At 53.1% G+C, this 22,314-nt stretch overlaps 4 protein-coding genes across 4 annotated transcripts; 2 read left to right on the plus strand and 2 right to left on the minus strand.

Moving 5' to 3' along the window:
* Window positions 1–586: 586 nt before the first annotated feature.
* LOC122110297 (olfactory receptor 4D5) lies at window positions 587–1,531 on the plus strand. Its single transcript, XM_042682828.1, has one exon. The coding sequence runs from the start codon at window positions 587–589 to the stop codon at window positions 1,529–1,531; it is 945 nt and encodes a 314-aa protein (XP_042538762.1).
* A 7,195-nt stretch (window positions 1,532–8,726) lies between these two features.
* On the minus strand, window positions 8,727–9,767 carry LOC122110231 (olfactory receptor 10S1). The gene is given in 1 exon segment (XM_042682729.1): window positions 8,727–9,767. A coding segment is annotated over 1 exon segment (1,041 nt).
* Window positions 9,768–13,036: 3,269 nt separating this feature from the next.
* On the minus strand, window positions 13,037–13,972 carry LOC122110386 (olfactory receptor 10G6). The gene has a single exon (XM_042682981.1). It carries the CDS (start codon window positions 13,970–13,972, stop codon window positions 13,037–13,039), a length of 936 nt encoding a protein of 311 aa, XP_042538915.1.
* A 7,033-nt stretch (window positions 13,973–21,005) lies between these two features.
* On the plus strand, window positions 21,006–21,962 carry LOC122110232 (putative olfactory receptor 10D4). Its single transcript, XM_042682730.1, has one exon. It carries the CDS (start codon window positions 21,006–21,008, stop codon window positions 21,960–21,962), a length of 957 nt encoding a protein of 318 aa, XP_042538664.1.
* The last annotated feature ends 352 nt before the right edge of the window (window positions 21,963–22,314 follow it).

A 22,314-nucleotide genomic window follows, 5' to 3' on the forward strand; every position in this document is an offset into this window, starting at 1 on the left:
TGGCGCTGTGGATCAAGTGGTAGAGTGCTAGCCTTGAGCTGAAGAGCTGAGGGACAGCGCCCAGGCCCAGAGAGAGTTCAGGCCCCACGACCGACCATAACTAAATAAGTAAATAAACAAAGTAAAACAAACTATAAGGACATTGTTTTCTAATTTGCTGTGGTATCCATGACTTTGCATCATTTTAAAGCTAAAACAAACAACAAGGAGAACACAAGTTCTGAGCTACCCAGAAGTGGGATAGGATGGTGGGCAACTTGTGGTTTTGTAGTTTTATAAAGCAGATGATGATCAAGCACTGCAGGGAAAGTCTGCGTCCACAGGGATGTGCAGGGAGGGATCCACCAGGGTCTTCTGTGTTTGCTTACACCAGGCACCGTGTCCTGTAGAGCCGGTGCCAGCCGGTGCCAGCCGCCTCCTAGGGAGGGAAGCAGCAGGTTCCTTGGGAGCGGAGGGATGAAGAGAGGACGGCGCTGCTCCTGATGCGTCCCGGAAGTGTGCAGCGCTCTTGGCACACACGTCCCTCCGTCCATCCGTCCATCCATCCGTCCGTCCGTGTTCCTCGGCGGGGCCACCCACCGGGCAGATGAACCCAGCCAACCATTCTCGGGTGACGGCGTTCGTCCTCCTGGGGCTGTCTCGGGAGCGGGAGCTCCGGCTCCTCCTCTTCCTGGTCTTCTCAGCCGTGTACCTCGTGACGGTGGCTGGCAACCTCCTGATCGTGGCGGTGGTGGCCGCCCAGCCCCGCCTGCACACCACCATGTACTTCCTCCTGGGCAACCTTTCCTTCCTGGACTTCTGCTACTCCACCGTCACCGCTCCGAGGATGCTGGTGGACCTGCTCGCGCACAACCCCACCATCTCTCTGGGCGCCTGCCTGACCCAGCTCTTCTTCTTCCACTTCATCGGCGGCATCAAGATCTTCCTGCTCACGGTCATGGCGTATGACCGCTACGTGGCCATTTCCCAGCCTCTGCGCTACGCCCTCCTCATGAACCAGACCGCCTGCGGGCTCCTGGTGGCGGCCTCCTGGCTGGGCGGCTTCATCCATTCCATCGTCCAGGTGGGGCTCACTGTCCGCCTGCCCTTCTGCGGTCCCGACCGCCTGGACAACTTTTACTGCGACGTGCCCCAGCTCATCAAGCTCGCCTGCAGCGACACTTTCGTCTTAGAGCTCCTGATGGTGTCCAACAACGGGCTGGCCACGCTGCTGTGCTTCCTGCTGCTGCTGGGGTCCTACACGGCACTGCTGCTCCTGCTGCGCGGCCGGGCGCGGGAGGCCCGCGGCAAGGCCCTGGCCACCTGCGCCTCGCACGTCGCCGTGGTGACGCTCATCTTCGTGCCCTGCATCTACATCTACGCCAGGCCTTTCCGGACGTTCCCCATGGACAAGGCGGTCTCCGTGCTCTACACAGTGGTCACGCCCATGCTGAATCCCGCCATTTACACCCTGAGGAATAAGGACATGATCCTGGCCATGAAGAAGCTGTGGGGGAGGCAGGAGGGGCGTCCCGGTCACTCAGAACACTGAGCTCCAGACTGGAAGACGCAAAGCAATGCTGCAGCGTGCAGACCTGTGTCAGAGGAGCCACAGAGCGCAGAGTCCATGAGGCACGGCGGGGGGGGGGGGGTGCTGTCCTGACCTCGCTTTGTGGACACAGAGTACACTTGAGAAGCTTGGAATGTGTGTGTGCACGTGTGCATGCATGAGCGTGCAGGAGTGTGCGTGTGCACATACATCAGTATTGGTGCTTGAACTCGGGGCCTGGGTGCTGTCTTAGGCTTTCACTTGATTACTTGAGCCACAGTTCCACCTCCAGATTTTTTTTTTTTTTTGTCAATTGTGAGGCTTCAAGAGCTAGCCACAAGCTAGCTTTACTTCTGGTTTTTTGATGGTTAATTGGAGATAAGTGTCTCATGGACTTTTCCTGGCTGGCTTCGAATCAGGATCCTCAGATCTCAGCCTTCTGAGTGGTTAGGATTATAGGTGTGAGCCATCTGGCTTCACTTCCAGTTTTTTGATGGCTCTAACTGGAGAAAAGAGTCTCTTGTGCAAGCTGGCTTCGAACTGCAATCCTCACATCTCAGCTTCCCGAATAGCTCAGTTGTGATACTGAAGGAAGAAAAATGGTAGCGTAAAAAAAAAAATGGTAGTGTTTAAAGAGTGGTATTTAGTAGGAAGAAAAATTTAAAGTCAAGAGACAAGTCCAGACCTCTCCTTCCATAAACTCAGTTTAACAGCAAAAGTTGAATTATCTTTCCACTTTACCATGAGCTTGTAGAAGGCCATACATTTACCTTTATTCAACCATAGTGCAAAGAAAAGGTGACTTTTTAATTAATCAATTAATGAATGCCAATACCGGGGCTTGAACTCAGGCCTCTCCCTCTCCCTTAGCTTCTTCAGTCAAGGCTGGAGCTCTTCTACATGAGCCACACCTCCATTTCTGTTTTTTTGCTGGCTAATTGAGACAAGAATCTCTGGGGTTTGTCTCCCCAGAAGCCTTGGAGCCATGATCCTCAAATCTCAACATCCTGATAGCTGGCGAGAAGCTAGTGATATGTCTGAGCCAATAGCACCCCGCTGCGACTCATTTATTTATTTGGCAATGGATACTGTTTTATGTGCAAGGATCACTTTGCTGGACAGTAGAGAAACTAGGGAAGACAAGTGTACTGACTTCTATGCACACCATCCAACAGTCCCTTTACAGAACGAATGACAGTTCTGCCCTCGGCCTGCTGGCTTGGGCTGCGTTCCACGCCCACCCCTGAACGAGAGGGTAATTCTGCCTCCCAGCCTCTGCTGGCGGCGGCTGTTGAAGTCTCTGGCTGGCACGGCTGGAGGGTTGGAGTCTCTGTTCGTAAGGGCCGAGTGATGCTCTCCCTCTAGCTTGATCTCCTGATTAGACACCTCCCCCTCCCCCAGCATGAGTCTCTGGATGTTCTCCACCGGCTCACCACGCGGACTCGGCCACCTCGCCCACATCCCCGCCCCCCCCACCTTGGCAGAATCCATCCTGCGTTCCACCCGGGAGCCCACAGGTACGCGGGCCTGCGTAGCTCCTCGCCACCCCGCTTCTCTCTGGTGGCTGGACCTCACCCCTGGAGGGCACGTTCATTGGAGAAGCCTCAGTCTGGAGCAGGGAGGGGACTCCGGGCCTTGGCGATCTCCGGTTGGCCCCCAGGGCCCCTGGAAGAGTCCCGGCTCACCATCCATCTACCCCGCCTCCCAGCCTCCATTTCCTTCTATCACTTCCCTGTTTCTTTGGGTAAAATGCTATTTTTTTAAGGTGAAAATCTATGACCTAGTAAGTGACTCAGGCCTAGACCCTAATGTGTTAAGGTGACAATAAAGGGAAAATCATTTTATTTTCTTCTTAGCCAATAGCCAACCTTCTTCCTCCTCCTCCTCCCTCTCCTCCCTCTCCTCCTCTCTTCCTCCTCCTCCCTCTCCTCCTCCTCCTCCTCCTCCCTCTCCTCCTCCTCCCTCTCCTCCTCTCTTCCTCCTCCTCCCTCTCCTCCTCCTCCTCCTCCTCCCTCTCCTCCTCCTCCCTCTCCTCCCTCTCCTCCTCCTCCCTCTCCTCCTCCTCCCTCTCCTCCTCCTCCTCCTCCCTCTCCTCCTCCTCCCTCTCCTCCTCCTCCTCCCTCTCCTCCTCCTCTCTTCCTCCTCCTCCCTCTCCTCCTCCTCTCTTCCTCCTCCTCCCTCTCCTCCTCCTCTCTTCCTCCTCCTCCCTCTCCTCCTCCTCCTCCTCCCTCTCCTCCTCCTCTCTTCCTCCTCCTCCCTCTCTTCCTCCCTCTCCTCCTCCCCCTCTCCTCCTCCCCCTCTCCTCCTCCTCCGCTTCCTCCTCCCCCCTCTCCTCCTCCTCCCTCTCCTCCTCCTCCTCCCTCTCCTCCTCCTCCTCCCTCTCCTCCTCCTCCTCCCTCTCCTCCTCCTCCTCCCTCTCCTCCTCCTCTCTTCCTCCTCCTCCCTCTCTTCCTCCCTCTCCTCCTCCCCCTCTCCTCCTCCCCCTCTCCTCCTCCTCCGCTTCCTCCTCCCCCCTCTCCTCCTCCTCCCTCTCCTCCTCCTCCTCCCTCTCCTCCTCCTCCTCCCTCTCCTCCTCCTCTCTTCCTCCTCCTCCCTCTCTTCCTCCCTCTCCTCCTCCTCCCCCTCTCCTCCTCCCCCTCTCCTCCTCCTCTCTTCCTCCTCCTCCTCCTCCTTGCTTCCCCTTCTCCTTTCTCTTCCTTTCCCCCTTCTTTCTCCTTCTTCTCATGAGGTCACTCTATGACCCAGGCTGGCTTCTCTCTTCTGTGCTGGGATTACTGGCATGGGACACCACAACTGTTGATGATTATCATCTTGATATAGACATTGAAAGACTCAGAAGACTCTACTCCTCCCCCAGTCCTCCTCTTTTTCTGTTTCTCCCTCTCCCTCTCCCTCAACTTCATGGTGAAACTTTTGCAGTAAGAAGGTTAATGGCCAAATGGTTTCAGGAGATGATTTGAAATACTTGGGTTTATTATTTATAAAAGGTTTCCCTTTGAACTAGATAGTTCTTACAGACCACACAATCAATACACCTGCATAGCAGGGCAGAAGTCTGGGAAGGCCTGCAGAGATGACTTGGAAATCTCAGGATTTTGCTCAGGATTCACGCAGATGTGAGGCGAGAGTTACACAGCCTGGCTTACAATAAAACTCAGGAAGCTGAAGAAACGAAGGAGACATCATCAGAAACAACACCCTTCTAAAGCTTCTGGCCAGATGGTAGTGTGTTTGACTATCAAGGGAAAAGTCCAGGGCCATGAGATTTAATGGTGCAGAAAAACCGGTAGAACAGGGGCCAACAGAGAGGTGCAGATTTCTTATCCTTCCAATAAAATTGCTTACCCTTTTATTCTGAAGTAAATCGGTGTAATTCAACTGACCCAATGTAAAGGACAAAGGCTAAAGTGATATGGAAATAAGGCATTTGGATACACCAATTGGCATATGCGACTTGAAAGCCCACTACATCCAGAGTGCCTTTTGGTCTTTAAATGGCTTGTCTAACACATGGAAAAAATGATTGGTCTTTCCTGTGCTACTACAGAGCCCGCCTCTTACACCTCAGCTATATATACTTAACATATACAATATGGAGACACATCATTCTGCCTCTCTCCCTCCGTTATCTATCTGGCCATATAATTTATCTACCTATCCCTATCCATTTGTCTCTCACATCTTACTACTGAAACGTAATGCTTGTGCTGGTGCTTGGTTTCAGAATCTACTAGAAAGGAGAGATCTAAATGTAATATACAGTTCCCTCAGAAACTCATAAAAGTATAGCTTGCTAGAACCCCCAAGACTTTCTTTAAAGTGAGGCTTCCAGAGCGAGATTTAAATGCTCCATAACCACTTAAAATCCTAAGCTAAGCCACGTGTCTATGTTAGAAATTATTTGGAGGAAAGGTGTTACGGAGTTTATGAGGATCTCAGAGATAGACATACCCTGAAGTGTTACAGGATTCAATCTTTTCATGTTTATCAACAAGGAAGGCCGCACACAGCTGTGCTGCGTTCACTCACCGGTGCCGAGGAGCCCGCAACAGAGCGGCAGGGCCGGGCGCGGCGCCCTGCCCATCCCCACTTCCCCACACGCGTCCACGGCCCAGCCCTGCTACATCCCGAGCATCCTCGGCTCTCTATCCCTGCTTGCGGGTGGCTTGTGAGGGGAAGAGCAGACGCTGGTTGCAGGTAGTCTAGGAACAAACACACGCATTATATTATGTTCCAGGAGATTCACGTGCAGTGTCAAATCTCCCAGCTCGCCTCAAGGCAGGCTGCACTGTGATCACAGAGAAGGGAAGGATGGAGGAGGCTGCTGAACAGACGTGTCTGTGACCCGTCGGGGAGCAGATGACGAGGAAGAGCTTCGTAGCACACCGCCGTGCCTCGGAGCCGTCGTCCGCAGCAGGCGGAGGAGCACAGGAGCAGCTCCAGGTGAGGCCTGAGACGCACCAGCACTGCTGCTTTACTAACACAGTGACTCCTAGTCCTGCGGCTCTCTGGCTCCCCGGCTTTGTGTACAACACTATCAACTATTCTTTTAAGTAACTGTTAAATGATGCACTTACTAGAATTTTAAAAGAGATGCAAATATTGTGGTCTATTTATTTCTTATAAAAATACTTCAGATGTAACTGTTCTGCAACATCATGGCTAGCCTTTAAATGTGTGATAAAATTAATTCTCTGAGGAAGTGGCGCTGTGGCTCAAGTGGTAGAGCACTTGCCTTGAGCCGAAGAGCTGAGGGACAGCGCCCAGGCCCAGGGTTCAACCCCACAACCGACCAAAAGAGAAAAAAAAATGAACATTTGGGGCTGGGAATGTGGCCTAGTGGTAGAATGCTTGCCTAGCATGCATGAAGCCCTGGGTTCGATTCCTTAGTACTACATAAACAGAAAAAGCTGGAAGTGGTGCTGTGGCTCAAGTGGCAGAGTGCTAGCCTTGAGCAAATGAAGCTCAGGGACAGTGCCCAGGCCCTGAGTTCCAGCCCTAGGACTGGCAAAAACAACAAACAAAAACCCAAACAAACAAAAATTTCTCTGAAATTGTGCTGTTTGGGTTTGGGCACTTTAGCGTTCAGATATAAAAGACCTCATTTACATAATTCTTGGCATGTAGAACTTATCTTTCCACAAAACTGGAGTGAGTAGTTTAAGGTTTTCCAAAAGTCAGAGGCTTAGTGTCTGAGTTGTTAATAAAAGAAATGCTGGTTTAAGGATTCAGGTGGACCTGTTGCAACAATGAGAAGTACAAAATGTCATGTCAAAACCAGCTTTACAATGTCGGTGGGGGGGGGGGGTATGATTGGGTGGGGGGAGGGGGGAGGCTGGGAAGGGAGGTGAAGGGTAAACAAAGGAGGAGGCTGCAATGCTTGGTAAGAAATGTATGCATTATCCTGCCCATGTAATTGTAACCCTTCTGTACAGTATGTTCTCAAATAAAATAAAATAAAATTAAAAAAAAAAAAAAAAAAAAGAAATGCTGGGCCCACTCTTGGGCACTCAAAACATGAAAAGCAAAGAAGAGACAACAAATTCAGCACTCCTGACTTACACAGTGAGCCAGGATCAAAGAGCTGGGCCCTGCCGCAGGACAGAGAGAGGAACGCGATCCGTATGGCCAGGCGGGAGGAACAGATAGGGGTTCAGTGACACTGATCTATCTTTACGGGGCTAACTGGCCCTCTGGCAGGCCAGGCTGGTGGTCTGATCTACTGTTATCCCAGTCCTGGTTTTATTTACTTAATTTATTTTTTGCCAGTTGTGGGGCCTGAACTCTGGGCCTGGGCACTGTCCCTCAGCTCTTCAGCTCAAGGCGAACACTCTACCACTTGAGCCACAGCACCACTTCCGGCTTTTTCTGTTTATGTGGTGCTGAGGAATCGAATCCAGGGCTTCATGCATGAAAGGCAAGCATTCTACCACTGAGCCACCTTCCCAGCCCCTTATTTATTTATTTTTAAAGATTGTTTATAGTAATTAGTCACTTGCTTCATCCAACAATATGTACCCATTAATATCAGAATAATGCTATAAAACACTGCACTACATTTGCTGAAAACGTTTTTCCCCCGTGGGTTCTAGCACTCTCTTTGCCTTCTAAGAGGCATCGTTTTCCAGATCATAGCCGTCATGTACTGTGTTATCTTTCTTCTAAACCTGGCAGCTTCTGCCATCTAGAAGTCACTATATATTTATCTAGGAATTTGCCTAATGTATCTTCTCCTTGGTGTCTGATTGGCTGAATTCATGTACACCATGTCCACAGTCCAATATACAATTCTAATCAGTATTGCCACTTTCTGAATTCTTTGTTTGCAGTGACACCATCAGTTACACCCATTTGTCCATTTCTGTCACCTTTGAGAGAAATCCTGCAGAGAATTCTTCTGCAACATCCCTTGCGTATCTTTATTACTTGGAACTACTCAGTAGCCATTAGTTCATTGACAGCAACGCGTGATTATTGCGATTGCCTCAGCCGCTCGCTCCACCTCCGAGTCTCTCTCCTGTCCTTCATGTCTCCCACCCTTCTTTGTCAGCCAGCTGTGTGGTCATTTCTGTGCCCAGGAGAAAAATAAGTCTCCATTCTCTAAATCTCCATTCCTCCTGCAGCGACTGAGCCTCGCTCTCAGCAGTTGAGGGTTTCCTGGCTGCACGAGTCTGAATCTGCGTGCAGGGGGTGTGCGCTGTCTTTGGTGACCCGGTGAGAGCCTGTGGAGGGGTGGGGTGGCCCTGGAAGGAGGTGCGGCCCGCTGGCGGTTGGCCCTTCCCTGGCGGTGCCCCTCCGATCTGGCCTGTGCCAGGGAGCCAGCAGCGGCGGGCACCTATCTTACGGATGTTTTTCTGGTCCCACCTCAGAGTCTGCAGGTGACACATTGCTACTCCAGGAGCCTCGGCGGGCAGCTCTGGGATGGGGTGCCAGCGGGGGGAGGGGCTCCCACTAAATGGGACACGGGCTGTCACCTACGCAATCTTCTGTTACATAAACACCCGTGGAGCACTTACACACACGCCGGCTGCGTCTCCACGTTCACAGGCACACTGGAAATCAAATCATTTTGCAAAAATGCTAAAAGGATGTTAAAGCCAGAGGAGGGTTTGAGTAGCCCTGCGCCCACCCCTCGCCTGCCCCGCTCCTTCCCTTGACATGTGAGGCAGGTCACTGACCAAGTCATGGCGGGCGCCAGTCATTCCGAGGTCCTGGGGATGGCTGGCGGCTGCTCTCCTGGCAGGCGGGTGGAGTAGCAGCTCCGGTCGGGGAGGCAGGGAGGCTGCCGGGTGGAGGCTCAGGAGTCTCGGCACAGCAGCCTCCGCAGAGCCCGCTTCATCTCCGTGTTGCGCAGCGTGTAGATGAACGGGTTGAGCACGGGGGTGATGATGGTGTAGAAGATGGCTGGGGCGCCCGCGCCCGCCCCGGCGGCGCCGGGCTGCAGGTAGATGCACACGGGCGGCGTGTAGTACAGGAGGACCACGGTGAGGTGGGCCGTGCAGGTGGAGAAGGCCCGGCGCCGGCCCTCGGCCGTGCGGATGCGCAGCACCGCCGCCACGATGAGGCTGTAGGAGGCGACGATGAGGGCCAGGCACCCCGCGGCCACCACGCCGATGTCCACCAGCATGGCCAGCTCGTTGGCCGAGGTGTCCGCGCAGGCCAGCGCCAGCACCGGCGGGATGTCGCAGAAGAAGTAGGCCACGTGGCGGCGCCCGCAGTAGGGCAGGCGGAAGGTGAGGGCCGTGTGCAGGGCCGAGTGCAGGGCGCCCACGGCCCAGGTGCCGCCCGCCAGCCCCGCGCACACCGGCCTGCTCATGGCCGCCGGGTAGCGCAGGGGCCGGCAGATGGCCAGGTAGCGGTCGTAGGCCATGACGGTGTAGAGGAAGCACTCGGTGCTGGCCAGGAGGTGGAAGCAGTAGAGTTGCGCGGCGCAGCCCGGCAGGGAGATGAGCCTGCCCTCCGCGGCCAGCAGGCCCGCCAGGACCTTGGGCACCGTCACGGTGGACAAGCAGGCGTCCAGGAAGGAGAGGTGGCCCAGGAAGTGGTACATGGGGGAGCGGAGGCGCGGCGCGCAGCCCACGGCCACCAGGATGAGCAGGTTGCCGGCCGCGGTGGTGCCGTAGACGAGGAGGAAGAGGAGGAAGAAGAAGGCGGGGTGCTCGGCTGTGTACAGCAGCCCCGCCAGGACGAAGTGGCTCACCGCACTGGTCTGGTTGAAGAGCTCTGGCGCCGGAGCCATCTTACACACCCGCGCATGCGCGCACACACCTGGACACACACACACACACACACACACACACACTCACACACTCACACACAGCTAGCTGACTCCCTTCGAGCAAACCCCACACGAACAGCAAGGTGATCTGCTTTGCCCTTCCCGGAGCTGCCCCTCGGCCGGGACGCGCCGGCCTCAGGAGCCGGAGGAAGATGGAGCCGCGCCGCGTCCGGGCTGCGCTTGAGTCCTCGTGCTGCCGGCCTCCGGGTCATTGTGCTGTTCGGAAGGAGCGTCTCCCTGCTCGGCCTAGGCCGTTGGCAGGGCAATCACGGATGGAAGGAAGAGCTGGAGCACCCGAGGCTGTGTGACTCTAGGGAGCCCCAGGCTTCCGCCTGTGTTCTCAAGCGGAGACTCCGGAGCCGTCCTCCTCCACCGCATCCCGCGGGGACGTGTGCCACGGGGACGTGTGCAGGCAGCGTGTTAATGCTGTGTGTCAGCTGGCAGAGCCTTGCCCGCATTGGGGTGCTCTTACGTCACCCAGAACCTCCCCCGCTCCCCCCGCCATGCAGAGGGAGATCTTTCAGATTTCATCTACACGCAACTCTCAAGTGCATCGGAGCCCTGGAGAGGACTAATGAGCGCCAGGACAATGTGTTCAGCGCGTTCCGCGGTGTTCCCAGCAAGCTGGGTCTGAACCTGCCGGGAATATTCTCTCGTGTCTGCTGCCTGCTCTTCCCCCCCGCAGGGCGGGCTCAGCGCACGCAGCCTCTCTTGGATTCTTCCTGTCTTTGACGTCTTAAAGCTAATTCAATGTTGCATTGTGTGAACACTTTTTAATTTGCTGGTTTTTTTTTTTTCTGTCGTGATTTTGGTCTCCCAAGCAGCATGTCTGCTTTTCTTTATTTTTTAAACTGTTGGTAAGTATGTTTAAGTAGTTGTTCAGAGGGGTGTCAGTCCGCCATGGCCATTTGTGAACGCCATGCCCCTTGGTCAACGTCTTCCCACTTCTCCCACCGCCACCCACTGCCTCCACGGCTGCCTTCCAGTCTCACGCTGAGCACCGCTCCACGCCTGCTTCCTCTCTGCGTGTTTCTCTCCCATGGTGAGAGACTTACCTCCTGTTATTTAAGTACATCGACATACACATTCAAACGTGTTGAAAACTGCTTGTGGAGCTTGAGTAATAGTACACAAATATTCTCTTACACAATGGTGAAAAAATAATTCATCCATGTTCTCTCTGTGCTTGTGTGATTTTTTTTTTTTTAACTTTGTGGCCTACAGCAGATAAGAGATAGATCTAAGGTCATCTTTTTCCAAATGGCTACTCAGGGTCCCCAGGGCTATTCATTAAGAAGTCTATCTTTACTTTAGTGGCTAAGATACCGGATCTTTTCTTGCACAATACATACTACACAATGAATCATGCCAGTTGTTTCTCGGTCAGCTTTTGGTTGTACATTTCTAGCTCTGCCTCACGTGGAGATGCATTTTCCTCTCTTCATGGAAACAGGTTTGGGACAGGCGGTAACGTCACTGATTTGGAGTTATACCTGAAGTCGTTTGTGTGCCCGGGGGCGCAGGGGGTGCTCTTTAACTTTGCATCACTGCTGTTCCACAGACAGTAAAGGCACTCGCGGACAACCCACACTTCTTAGAAGGCTTTCAGTGTGGGCCAGTCTCCTAGCGTTTCCCTTGCTCTCTTTCCCCTTTTCCCTCTTCCCCCCCCCCCTTTCTCCCTTCCTTTCTTCCTTCTTTCTTTTTTTTGCCAGTCCTGGGGCTTGAACTCAGGGCCTGGGCGCTGTCCCTGAGCCTCTTTGTGCTCAAGGCTAGCACTCTACCACTTGAGCCACAGCACCACTTACAGCTTTTACTGAGTAGTTTAATGAAGAGTCTCACAGTCTTTCCTGCTTGGGCTGGCTTCAAACTGTGATCCTCAGATCTCAGCCTCCAGCATAGCTAGGATTAGAGGCGTGAGCCACCGGTGCCCAGCTTGTCCCAGGTTTGAAACCGTCCAGTTGGAGCCTGGGGAACCCAGAATCCTCTTAGTGGTGACGTGCTGAGTGGCATGGGGACAGCGGAGGACCAGGGAAGCCCAGGGCCAGGCCGGCAGCGTTCCTAGAAGAAGGCGACTAGGACGCACTTCAAGGCTCTCAACATCTCCTTGTAGCCAGAGGCTTGCCCCTCCCACCCTGCCCCGCAACCTAACCCCAAAGCCACATAGAGAGCGCAGGAGTGTGGTGGCACACAGACAGACACAGACACAGAGCAGACACAGAGACAGAGACATAGACACAGACACAGACACACACACACACACACACACACACACACACAGACACACACACAGACACAGACACAGACACAGACACACACACACAGACACACACACAGACACACACAGACACACACACACACACAGAGCAGACACACACACACACACACAGAGCAGACACAGACACAGACACAGACACACACACACACACAGACACACACACACACACACACACAGACACACACACAGACACACACAGACACAGACACACACACACAGACACACACACAGACACACACACAGACACACACAGACACACACACACACACAGAGCAGACACACACACACACACACAGAGCAGACACAGACACAGACACAGACACACACACAGACACACACACACACGTGTCCACCATCTTAGTGGAGCGCTCTGGGAACAGCCATGGAAGAGCAGGGGGACCCTAATCCACAGGAGGTGGCATTTGTGGGGGAAGAAGGACCAAGCACGCTCACCTTGACACACCCATTATTTTACCAAGTCCAAGCCTTGTACACACCAAGGAGACTAAACCTTCTCGGGCCCTGGTTCAGTGCACAGGTAGTGGGTTCCTCACATTGAGGTGAAAGTACTCCCCCAAGGTCAGGTCCAAGGTCATCTTATCTTCCTCACTGAGGTAGACGGCCAAGAGCAGGGCTTTTGGAAAAAGCCACTCACCCCAGTGAATTTCAACTTCCCGGTAGTTATAGAATTCATAAGGATAACAACCATCTACACACGCACCTACTGCCTACGACTGTGGTCAAAGTCAGATCGATCTTCCACACCAAGGTTAATTTGCAGCCATACGGGGGTTAGCATCAGTAACGAACTCACCCACGGAGACTGGCTCGTCCTCGATCCCTTCCACAGGGTGCTCCCTCCCTGAGTGGTGTGGACGCAGTTCCAGACCACAACTGGACCAGATGGCAGTGTGGAGCTTCCCCTCTCTGCCTGAGTCTGGCCGGCCCGGCGGGCTCAGTGGGGCTGGACGTCCCGGACGCCCCCCAGCCTCCGCAGCGCGGCCTTCATCTCCTTGTTGCGCAGCGTGTAGATGATGGGGTTCAGCAAGGGGGTGATGACGGTGTAGAACACAGCCACCACCCCGTCCAGGGGCTCCTGGGAGCCGGGCCGCAGGTAGATGAAGGTGCAGGGCACGTAGTACACCACCACCACCGTGAGGTGCGCGGCGCAGGTGGAGAAGGCGTTGCGCCGGCCCTCGGCCGACCGGATCCGCAGGATGGCGGCCACGATGTAGCCGTAGGAAGTGAGGATGAGCGCGAAGCACGTGAGGGCCAGGAAGCCGATGTCCACGAAGGTGACCAGCTCGTTGACTGTAGTGTCGGCGCAGGCCAGGCGGAGGACCGGGGGGATGTCGCAGAAGAAGTAGTCGACGCGGCTGGGACCGCAGAAGGGCAGCCGGAAGATGAAGGTGGTCTGGAAGAGCGAGTGCGCGGCGCCGCCCAGCCAGGTGCCCAGCGCCAGGCAGTGGCACACGCCGCGCGTCATGATGGTGGCGTAGTGCAGAGGCCGGCAGATGGCCAGGAAGCGGTCGTAAGCCATGAGCGTGTACAGGAAGCACTCGGTGCAGCCCAGGAAGTGGAAAGAGAAGAGCTGGATCACACAGCCCCCGAAGGAGATGAGCCGGCTGTCCAGGAGAAAGCCGGCCAGCATCTTGGGGACGATCGCCGAGGAGATGGTCATGTCCAAGAAGGAGAGATGACACAGGAACCAGTACATGGGCCGGTGCAGCCGCGCGTCCAGCAGGATGGTGAGGATGATGAGCCCGTTGCCGCAGACGGTGAGGAGGTAGATGAGGAGGAAGGCCAGGAAGAGCGCGGCGCCCAGCTGGGGGGGGTGGTGCAGGCCCACCAGGGTGAAGTGAGACACCCACGTGCCGTTCCCGCCCCGCATCCCGCCCCGCATCCCGCGCTGCAGCCCGCGGAGCCTGGGGACCTGGCACCTGTGTCCGCCGCCCGCTCAGGTCCCGTCAGGCCTGTGTCCACCTCCCAACCCTCTGCCTCCGCCTCGGCCTCTCTCTGTCCCACTTTCTGCCTGCTGTCTGTCTGTCTGTCTCCCGCTCTTTCTCTCTTTGAGTCTCGCTCTCTTGCTCTTTATCCAGATTTTTCGCTTCTCCGGCTCCCACCCCTGGATCTTGAGTTTTGCTCAGGTCTGGGGGAAAGTTCCTCTGTCAAGCTGGAAGGTGTCGAGTGTGGAGAGGCAGCCAGCCCCTCCTCACCTGCCTGCTTTCCGGCAAGCTGTCAGTCAGTCAGTGCAGTCTGGACATACCCCACATCTCCAAGACCACGTTCACACTGATCTCGCGGGACTTCATTGTCTGACTCAGGCTACCATGCTGTTATTGCTTGCTGGTCTTTTACTCTGCCTAGTTTATAAATTTAACGTGACCAGCTATGTGAAGGGTTTGGCACTAGAATTTCAGGATTCTACCGATGGTTTTAGAGCTGATCTTTCACTGATGCGGGGGAGTATTGTTTCCATCAGGAGACTGATGGAAAGGCTGAGCATTCAAGTCAGGATGAACATAGTAACATTAAACTTAAATCAATTGAAGGAATACATAATATTCTTTTATTTTTCCTCCAATTTGGTTGATCCACACACAAGAGAGTTAGATTATGTCTCACTGATTTTTTTTTTTAAATGAATACAAGAGTTGGAATGATAAGTTCTCATAGAAGTGAACCTAGTATATTCAGAATCTCTGAAATTTTAACTAGAAGGATCTGGGTTTGAAAATTCTCTATAAAAATGCACAAACAAGCCCGGTGCCATTAGCAAGTCTCAGCTCTCTGATTCTATCGACTCTAACATTCAATAAATAAATACTCATCTCAGAAAGATTTCCTTCACGTCACCCTACCTCTCCCTCCTTCCTGAAGACTTCTAGGCTGGTGACCACCTAGATTTGAGTCCACCGTGAAGCCATTGCCTGCTGGGCTGCTTGGCTCCTTGCTGTTCAGCGCTCCTGGGCCATTTCCCAGCTCAGCAGGGCCCCCGGAACCCTACTTCCACATGCCTCTTCCTGCTGGCGCCGGCTCTTTCTGTTCATTTATCTCCCTCCCCTCCCCTGTAGGCCTCGCTGGAGCCAGCTGTAGGCCCGGTATTCGGAGGCGCTGACCCCTGGAGCGCTGTTTTCTGGAAGGCAGCTTCTTCCTTCCTGTCGTCCCCATGGGGTGGGAGTTGGGGGGGGGGCTGACACCAACTCAGCTTCATCCTTGGGGGACAATTAATTGACTATCTGGAAATTAGTTGCATTGGGCTTTGTTAACTGCAAATTCAGAACGGCAGCCATTCCAGGAAGTTCATCCTCACAGTGGAGGAACGAGACCTTTGTGTTTCTCTGAGTTTTATTTTCCTCACATGTCACTTGGACATGATGCTGTTCTACCCACTTGTCCTATTAAAGTTCTGATAGAATTAAAAAAAAAAAAACCCTCTAGAGCTCAATAGAGCTCAAGGTATCACATAAATGCATATGTCGGTGCCTTTTTATTTATTTTTGGGGCCTGAACTCTGGGCCTGGGCGCTGTCCCTCAGCTCTTCAGCTCAAGGTAATTGCTCTACCACTTGAGCCACGACTGACAAAAAAAAAAGTTACACTTACACACACACACACACACACACACACACACACACGGAATGGGGGGAAAAACAAAAAAATTTAAACAGATGACAAAATGTAAAGTACAATTTACCTTACAAAGAATTAGTGTCTTTATAAATGTTCAAACAAATCAGTAAGAAAAAGACTACTATCTCAAAAGAAATGAATAAAGTCCTTTAGAGCAAACACAGAAAAGGAGACAAACCATGAAACAGCATAGGTGCTTGCTTTGCTTGTCCAAGTAAGGAAGTGAGCAGAGCAATCGCTCCTAATCAGCCTGCCCAGTAAGGACCGGTTGGGTAGCTCCATTTCTTTGGGAAAGTGACTCTAAAACCATAACAAGCCACGGAATTTAGGACTGGGAATGCAAAGGTGGTGGAAGAGGGCTGTTCAGCTCACAGGTCTCTACACGAAGCCCACTGCCTGGACTCTCAGCATGCCCATCAATCCACTGCAATGCGTGCATATGGACATGAACAAAGGTGGCCGTCTTAAGGAAAACCAAAAAAAAGACTTTTCAGAAAACGGGGTGGAAGTGCAAGCCTCTGGGCCTGGCTGGGTTTGGGAAGTAGTGCCGCCAGGCTGCTCGGCCTTCTCCCGCCCCTCCCCCCCATGTTGCCTCAGCTCTTTCCTCCCAGTGGTTTATTTCCCAGTTTCCAGCTCTTTGTTCAAACACGGACCCTCCAGGCATTAGAATAGTGAGCAATCGCAAACATCTGAAGGGGAGCTTGGATCTCCTAGTTGAAAATAGCCCAAGGGTTAGAATTCCAGAGCTCTTAAAAAAATAGAATGGAAGAAAGACAGTCTCTTCAGTAAATGGTGCTGGCAAAATTGGTTAACTACTTGTAGGAACACTAAAGCTAGATCCTTATATATCACCCTGCACCAGAAACAACTCCAAATGGATCAAAGACCTCGGAGTCAAAGCAGACACTGAAAACATTACAGGATGGAATAGGAGAAACACTAGGTCTCCTTGGCACAAACCGAAATTTTTTAATAGAGACCTAGAAACACAACAAATCAAAGAAAGGTTGGACAAATGGGATTACATGAAATTGCAGAGCTTCTGCATGGCAAAGGACATAGCTCGCAAGATCAATAGAAAGCTCACGGACTGGAAGAAGATCTTCACTAGCCATAAAACAGATAAGGGTCTCATATCTAAAATGTACCTGGAATTTAATTTTTAAAATTAAATTAATTAAATCCCCCAACAACAAATCCTCAAAGAAACAACAGTCCAATAAATAATTGGGCTAAAGACTTAAAGAGAAACTTCTCTGAAGAAGAAGGATGACCAATAGACACATGAAGAAATGCTCAACCTCTCTAGCTATAAAAGAAATGCAAATCAAAACAACACTGAGATACCACCTCACCCCAGTTAGAATGGCTATAATCAAGAACTCTAATAATAACAGATGCTGGGCAGAAGGGAAACTTACTGCATTGTTGGTGGGAGTGTAAACTTGTTCAACCACTTTGGAAAGTAGTATGGAGGTTCCTCAAAAGACTCCACATAGAGCTTCCCTATGGCCCAGCAATCCCACTTTTGGGCATTTACCCAAATGATCACAAACAAGACCACACTAAAGCTACCAGCACGACTATGTTTATTGCAGCCTTATTTGAAAGACCCCAGCCCGTGCTTGCCCACTAGGTACCCCAAGAAAATTGCTGCCCCTTACCCTGCATACCTAAGGGGGTGGTGGGGCAGGATAAGTGCAGGCCGCTAACCAGGAAACGAAACCTCGAGCCTCTGAGTCACTGCCTGCAGACCCTAGCCTGACCCTAGTACATGCCTTAAAGCCAGACATTCCTAGAAAATAGCCGACCCACCTGTCCCTTCCTGTAAAACTTAACCCTAATGGCAGGGTAGGGCAGAATGTAATAAATCACTTGTCAAAATTAGGGAACAAACAGTTTCGGTGCATAACGACCCGCACAGACTTGTCCGGGCAAGTACCGACACGTCAGCTTTCCCCCCAACCCCACCTACCCCATCTGGCTAGCTTAACCTGACCAATCCTCACCCTGAGCGTAATTTGAAATTAACCAATCATCCCCCTGTAACCACGCATCTCGCTTCTGTAACCTCGCTTCTGCTGTCCATAAAAAGAGGGTGCTTTCAAGCACTCGGCGCGCAAGTCTCCCGATAGACTTTGTCGCCCCGGGTACCCGTGTAACCGGTTCTCAGACACTTGACTCGAACCTTGTGGATCTCGTGGTTAAGTGCACCTGGGAGCCGAGGCATGCCCGAATAAACCTCTTGCTGATTGCATCCGCACAAGTGGTCTCGTTGTTCCTTGGGGAAGGGTCTCTTCTGATTGAAGGACACCCCAAGTCTTCGGGGGTCTTTCATATTTACCATAGCTAAGATATGGAACCAACCCAGATGCACCTCAGTAGATGAATGGAACAAGAAAATGTGGTGTATATACACAATGGAATTCTATGCCTCCATCAGAAAGAATGGCATTGCCCCACTTGTTAGGAAATGGAAAGACTTGGAAAAAATTATATTAAGTGAAGTAAGCCAGGCCCAAAACATAGGTCCCATGGTTTCCCTTATTTGCAATAACTAGTATATGTCTGAGACAAGCAGAAAAGGTCAGATATGTTGATGTTAAGTGAAATGAACCCCAAGATAAGGACTCAAATGTTTTTTTTCTTTCTTGTGATAGTTTCTAACATATTTATAAGATGATTTCTTTGTTGCTTTGTATATCCCTCCCCAACAGTATAACCCCTGCTTTCACTGTATTTGATGCTGGTATAATTTGTGGTGGGGAAGGGAAAAAACAAAGTGTTTAAATAGGAATACAGGTGGACCCATTGCAACAATGAGATGTACAAGTCATTATGTCGAAAAACAAACTTTACAACTTTGGGGGGGGGGGGTGGCGGGAGGGGGGAGGGAAAGGATAGGAAGGGGAAACAAAGGAGGAGGCAACAATGCTTGATAAGAAATGTACTCATTGCCGGGTGCTGGTAGCTCATGCCTGTAATCCTAGCTATTCAGGAGGCTGAGATCTGAGGATCGCGGTTCAAAACCAGCCCGGGCAGGAGAGACCGTGAGACTCCTATCTCCAATAAACCACCAGAAAACTGGAAGTGGCGCTGTAGCTCAAGTGGTAGAGCGCTCGCCTTGAGCTGAAGAGCTGAGGGACAGCGCCCAGGCCCAGAGTTCAAGCCCCACGACCGACAAAAAAAAAATGTACTCATTATCTTGCCCATGTAATTGTAACCCCTCTGTATGGTATTTTCATAATAATAATAAAAAAATAAAAAAGAATTCCAGAGCTCTGAAATGGAATATTGTGGAGCATGTGTAGGCAACCATGTTTTAGTATAAGAAGTAATGGAAGCCAGGAGCAGGTGGCTCATGCCTGTAATCCTAGCTACTCAGGAGGCTGAGATCTGAGGATGGAGGTTCAAAGTCAGCCTAGGCAGGAAAGTCTGTGAAATTCTTATCTCCAATAAACCACAAAACTGGAAGTGGCGCTGTGGCTCAAATGGTAGAGCACTGGCCTTGAGCTGAAGAGCTGAAGGACAGCGCCCAGGCCCAGAGTTCAAGCCCCACGACCGACAAAAAAAAAAAAAAAAGTAATGAAGGAAGGATGCCGGTGGCTCACGCCTGTAATCCTGGCTACTCAGGAGGTTGAGATGTGAGGGTCACAGTTTGAAGCCAGCCCTGGCAGGAAGTCCGTGAGACTCTGACCTCCAATGAGATACCAACAAGCCAAGAGCAGCGCTGTGGCTCAAGTAGTCGAGCACCAGCTTGAGTGGGCACACTCAGGTGCGGGGATGTAAGGAGGGAGAGGCAGGGGGGAGGAAAGGAGGGAGGAGGGGTGAACGCGGGATAATTGGTCCCTCTGCTCTGCACATGCCATTCAGGGTCCCCGGAGAAGAGGGTCTCCGGGGTGGCTGGAGACGTTTATTCCTTCCTGAGGGGGTGGCTGGCAGCTCTGCCGCTCAGAGCAGGGCCGCCGCGTCCCCTGCTCCAGGCCTGGCTGGGGCCCAGGCAGCTGAGCTAACCACAAAGGGACTGGGGGTGGGCTGGATGTGGGCTGGGGTTCACCTGAGGAGCCGTGTTCCCCTTCATTCTGAACGCGCCCGCTCCTGTGCTGCTGCTGGGGAGGGAGGCGCAGTGAGGCTACCCCACCAAGAAGCTTCACCTAAAAACCAACGCTGGGAGCCGTGAGTGCGCCCGGCCCCACCGCACCCGGGCCGGGGAGAGCGGGGATTCTGTCCCGGGGAGGTGGTTGTGGGATTCTGTCCCGGGGAGGTGGTTCTGCCTGCACAGGGATTTCCTGTCCACCTGTCCCCCACACGGCGGTGCGGATTCATTCGTTTCTGCTTTGCTGAGGATCCAGTAGTCAGCCTCCGCTGGCTCTGTGGTCTCTGTGGTCTCTGCGGCCTGGCTGAGCTGGCCGAGGCCTCCAGGCTGCCGCGGTGACCACCCCCTCCCCCCCAACCCACGGCCCCTCGGCGGCTACACCAGAGCATCTTATAGGTGGCTTGGTTTGTGCCGCTATACCAGAGCACCTTAAAGGCGGCTTGGTTTTTGCCGGTACCGGAGTGTGAACTCGGAGCCTCGTGCCTGCCTGGTGTGCTGGCCTGGCTTCTGCTGTTGGCTTGAGCCGCCCTTCTGACACAGCTTAAACACAGTGTTAGTTTTCTTTTGCCAGCACTGGGACTTGAACTCAGATCTAGGGTGCTCTCCCTTAGCTTTTGGCTCAGCTCGAGGCTGGTGCTCTGCCAGCTGACCCATTCTCCCGCTACTGGCTTCTTTTGGCTGGTTAATTGGAGAGGTCTCATGAGCTCTCCTGCCCAGGCTGGCTTGGAGCCTCAAGTTCAGATTCTGCCTCCTGAGCAGCTAGCATTTTAGGTGTTGGTCTGTGTACTTGGATTAAACACATTTTAAAAACACACAAAACCAAGGGTGGGTGAGGCAGTGTTTCACGAGGCTTTTACTTGAGAACACTGACCTCTATTGATGTGTCTACCAGCGCATCCACGAGGGACGTGGAGGTTTCTCACTCACAGAGTCAGCCTGGGAACACGTGGCAATTAAACTGGGTATAGGCAACAGTGAAGATTCTTCTAGTGCCTTCCATGCCTCATCACCTATCCGGTTATCTGCTTGGGACTGAGGAAGGATTGGGAAGATAGCTGCCTTACTGAAAGCCGCACTGGTCTCTCCTCTCCAGTGCTGGGGAGCAGGCACGTGGGTCTCCCCCGCTGTGCGGGATCTCCGCTTCTGGGGCAAGCCCCCAGGCCAGCCCTTCCCCTCTCCCAGCCCTGACCACGCGGATGGAAAACCACACGGCCGTGACGCACTTTCTCCTGCTGGGAATCCCGCAAACCACCGGCCTGGAAAATGTCCTCTTTGTCCTCCTCCTGGCTTTCTACATGCTCACGCTGCTGGGGAACTTGCTCATTCTCCTAGCCCTCCTCAGCTCCCCCAGCCTCCACACCCCCATGTACTTCTTGCTGGGAAATCTCTCGGTGTTTGACATATTTTTCCCTTCAGTGAGCTCCCCCAAAATGATGCTGTACCTGGTGACCCGGGACCACCGCATCTCCTTCCAGGGCTGTGCCACCCAGCTCTTCTTCTACCACTGCCTGGGCTGCACCGAGTGCTTCCTGTACACCGTGATGGCCTACGACCGCTTCGTGGCCATCTGCCACCCTCTGCGCTACACGGCCATCATGAGCGGCCGGGCGTGCGCCGGCCTGGCGCTGGGGGCCTGGCTGGGGAGCTCGCTGCACGCCTCGGTCCTCACGTTCCTCATCTTCAGGCTGCCCTACTGCGGCCCCCGCGAGGTGGACAGCTTCTTCTGTGACATCCCCGTGGTGCTGCGTCTGGCCTGTGCCGACACCTCCCTGGTGCAGACGGTGAGCCTCACCAATGTGGGGGTGGTCTCGCTCACCTGCTTCCTGCTGGTGCTCACGTCCTACACACGCATCGTCCTCGCCATCCTGCGCATCCGCTCCTCGGAGGGCCGGCGCAGGGCCTTCTCCACCTGCAGCGCCCACCTGACCTCCGTCCTCCTGTTCTACGGCCCTGTGATGCTCGTTTACCTGCAGCCGGCGCCCAATCCGCGCCTGGAATCCGTGGTTCAGGTGTTGAACAATATTGTGAACCCTTCCCTCAACCCGTTGATTTACTCCCTGAGGAACAAGGAGGTGAAGTCGGCTCTGAGGAAGGCGTTACCCCACCGCGTGTGGAACTGCGGGGGGTGGACTTCCTGTCGTGAGCCGTCTTAACGCTCTGCCTCCCGCCTAACCCTAACCCTAACCCTGACCCTAACCCTAACCCTAACCCTGACCCTAACCCTGACCCTGACCCTGACCCTGACCCTGACCCTGACCCTGACCCTGACCCTGACCCTAACCCTAACCCTAACCCTAACCCTAACCTAACCCTAACCTAACCCTAACCCTAACCCTAACCCTAACCCTAACCCTAACCCAGATCGCACCGCGATCTGGGGACAAATCGGGAAGATTGAAGAGCTTTTGGCTTGATTAATGGCTGACTTTCTTAAGACAGTTTTTTATTCAACAAGATCTTTCATAATGTATTTGCTCGACATTATTGCATGCACTTTATAAACAC

The sequence above is a fragment of the Dipodomys spectabilis genome, unplaced genomic scaffold (assembly GCF_019054845.1).
Source record: "Dipodomys spectabilis isolate Male_0828 unplaced genomic scaffold, ASM1905484v1 ptg000076l, whole genome shotgun sequence".
In the NCBI taxonomy this organism is placed as follows: domain Eukaryota; kingdom Metazoa; phylum Chordata; class Mammalia; order Rodentia; family Heteromyidae; genus Dipodomys; species Dipodomys spectabilis.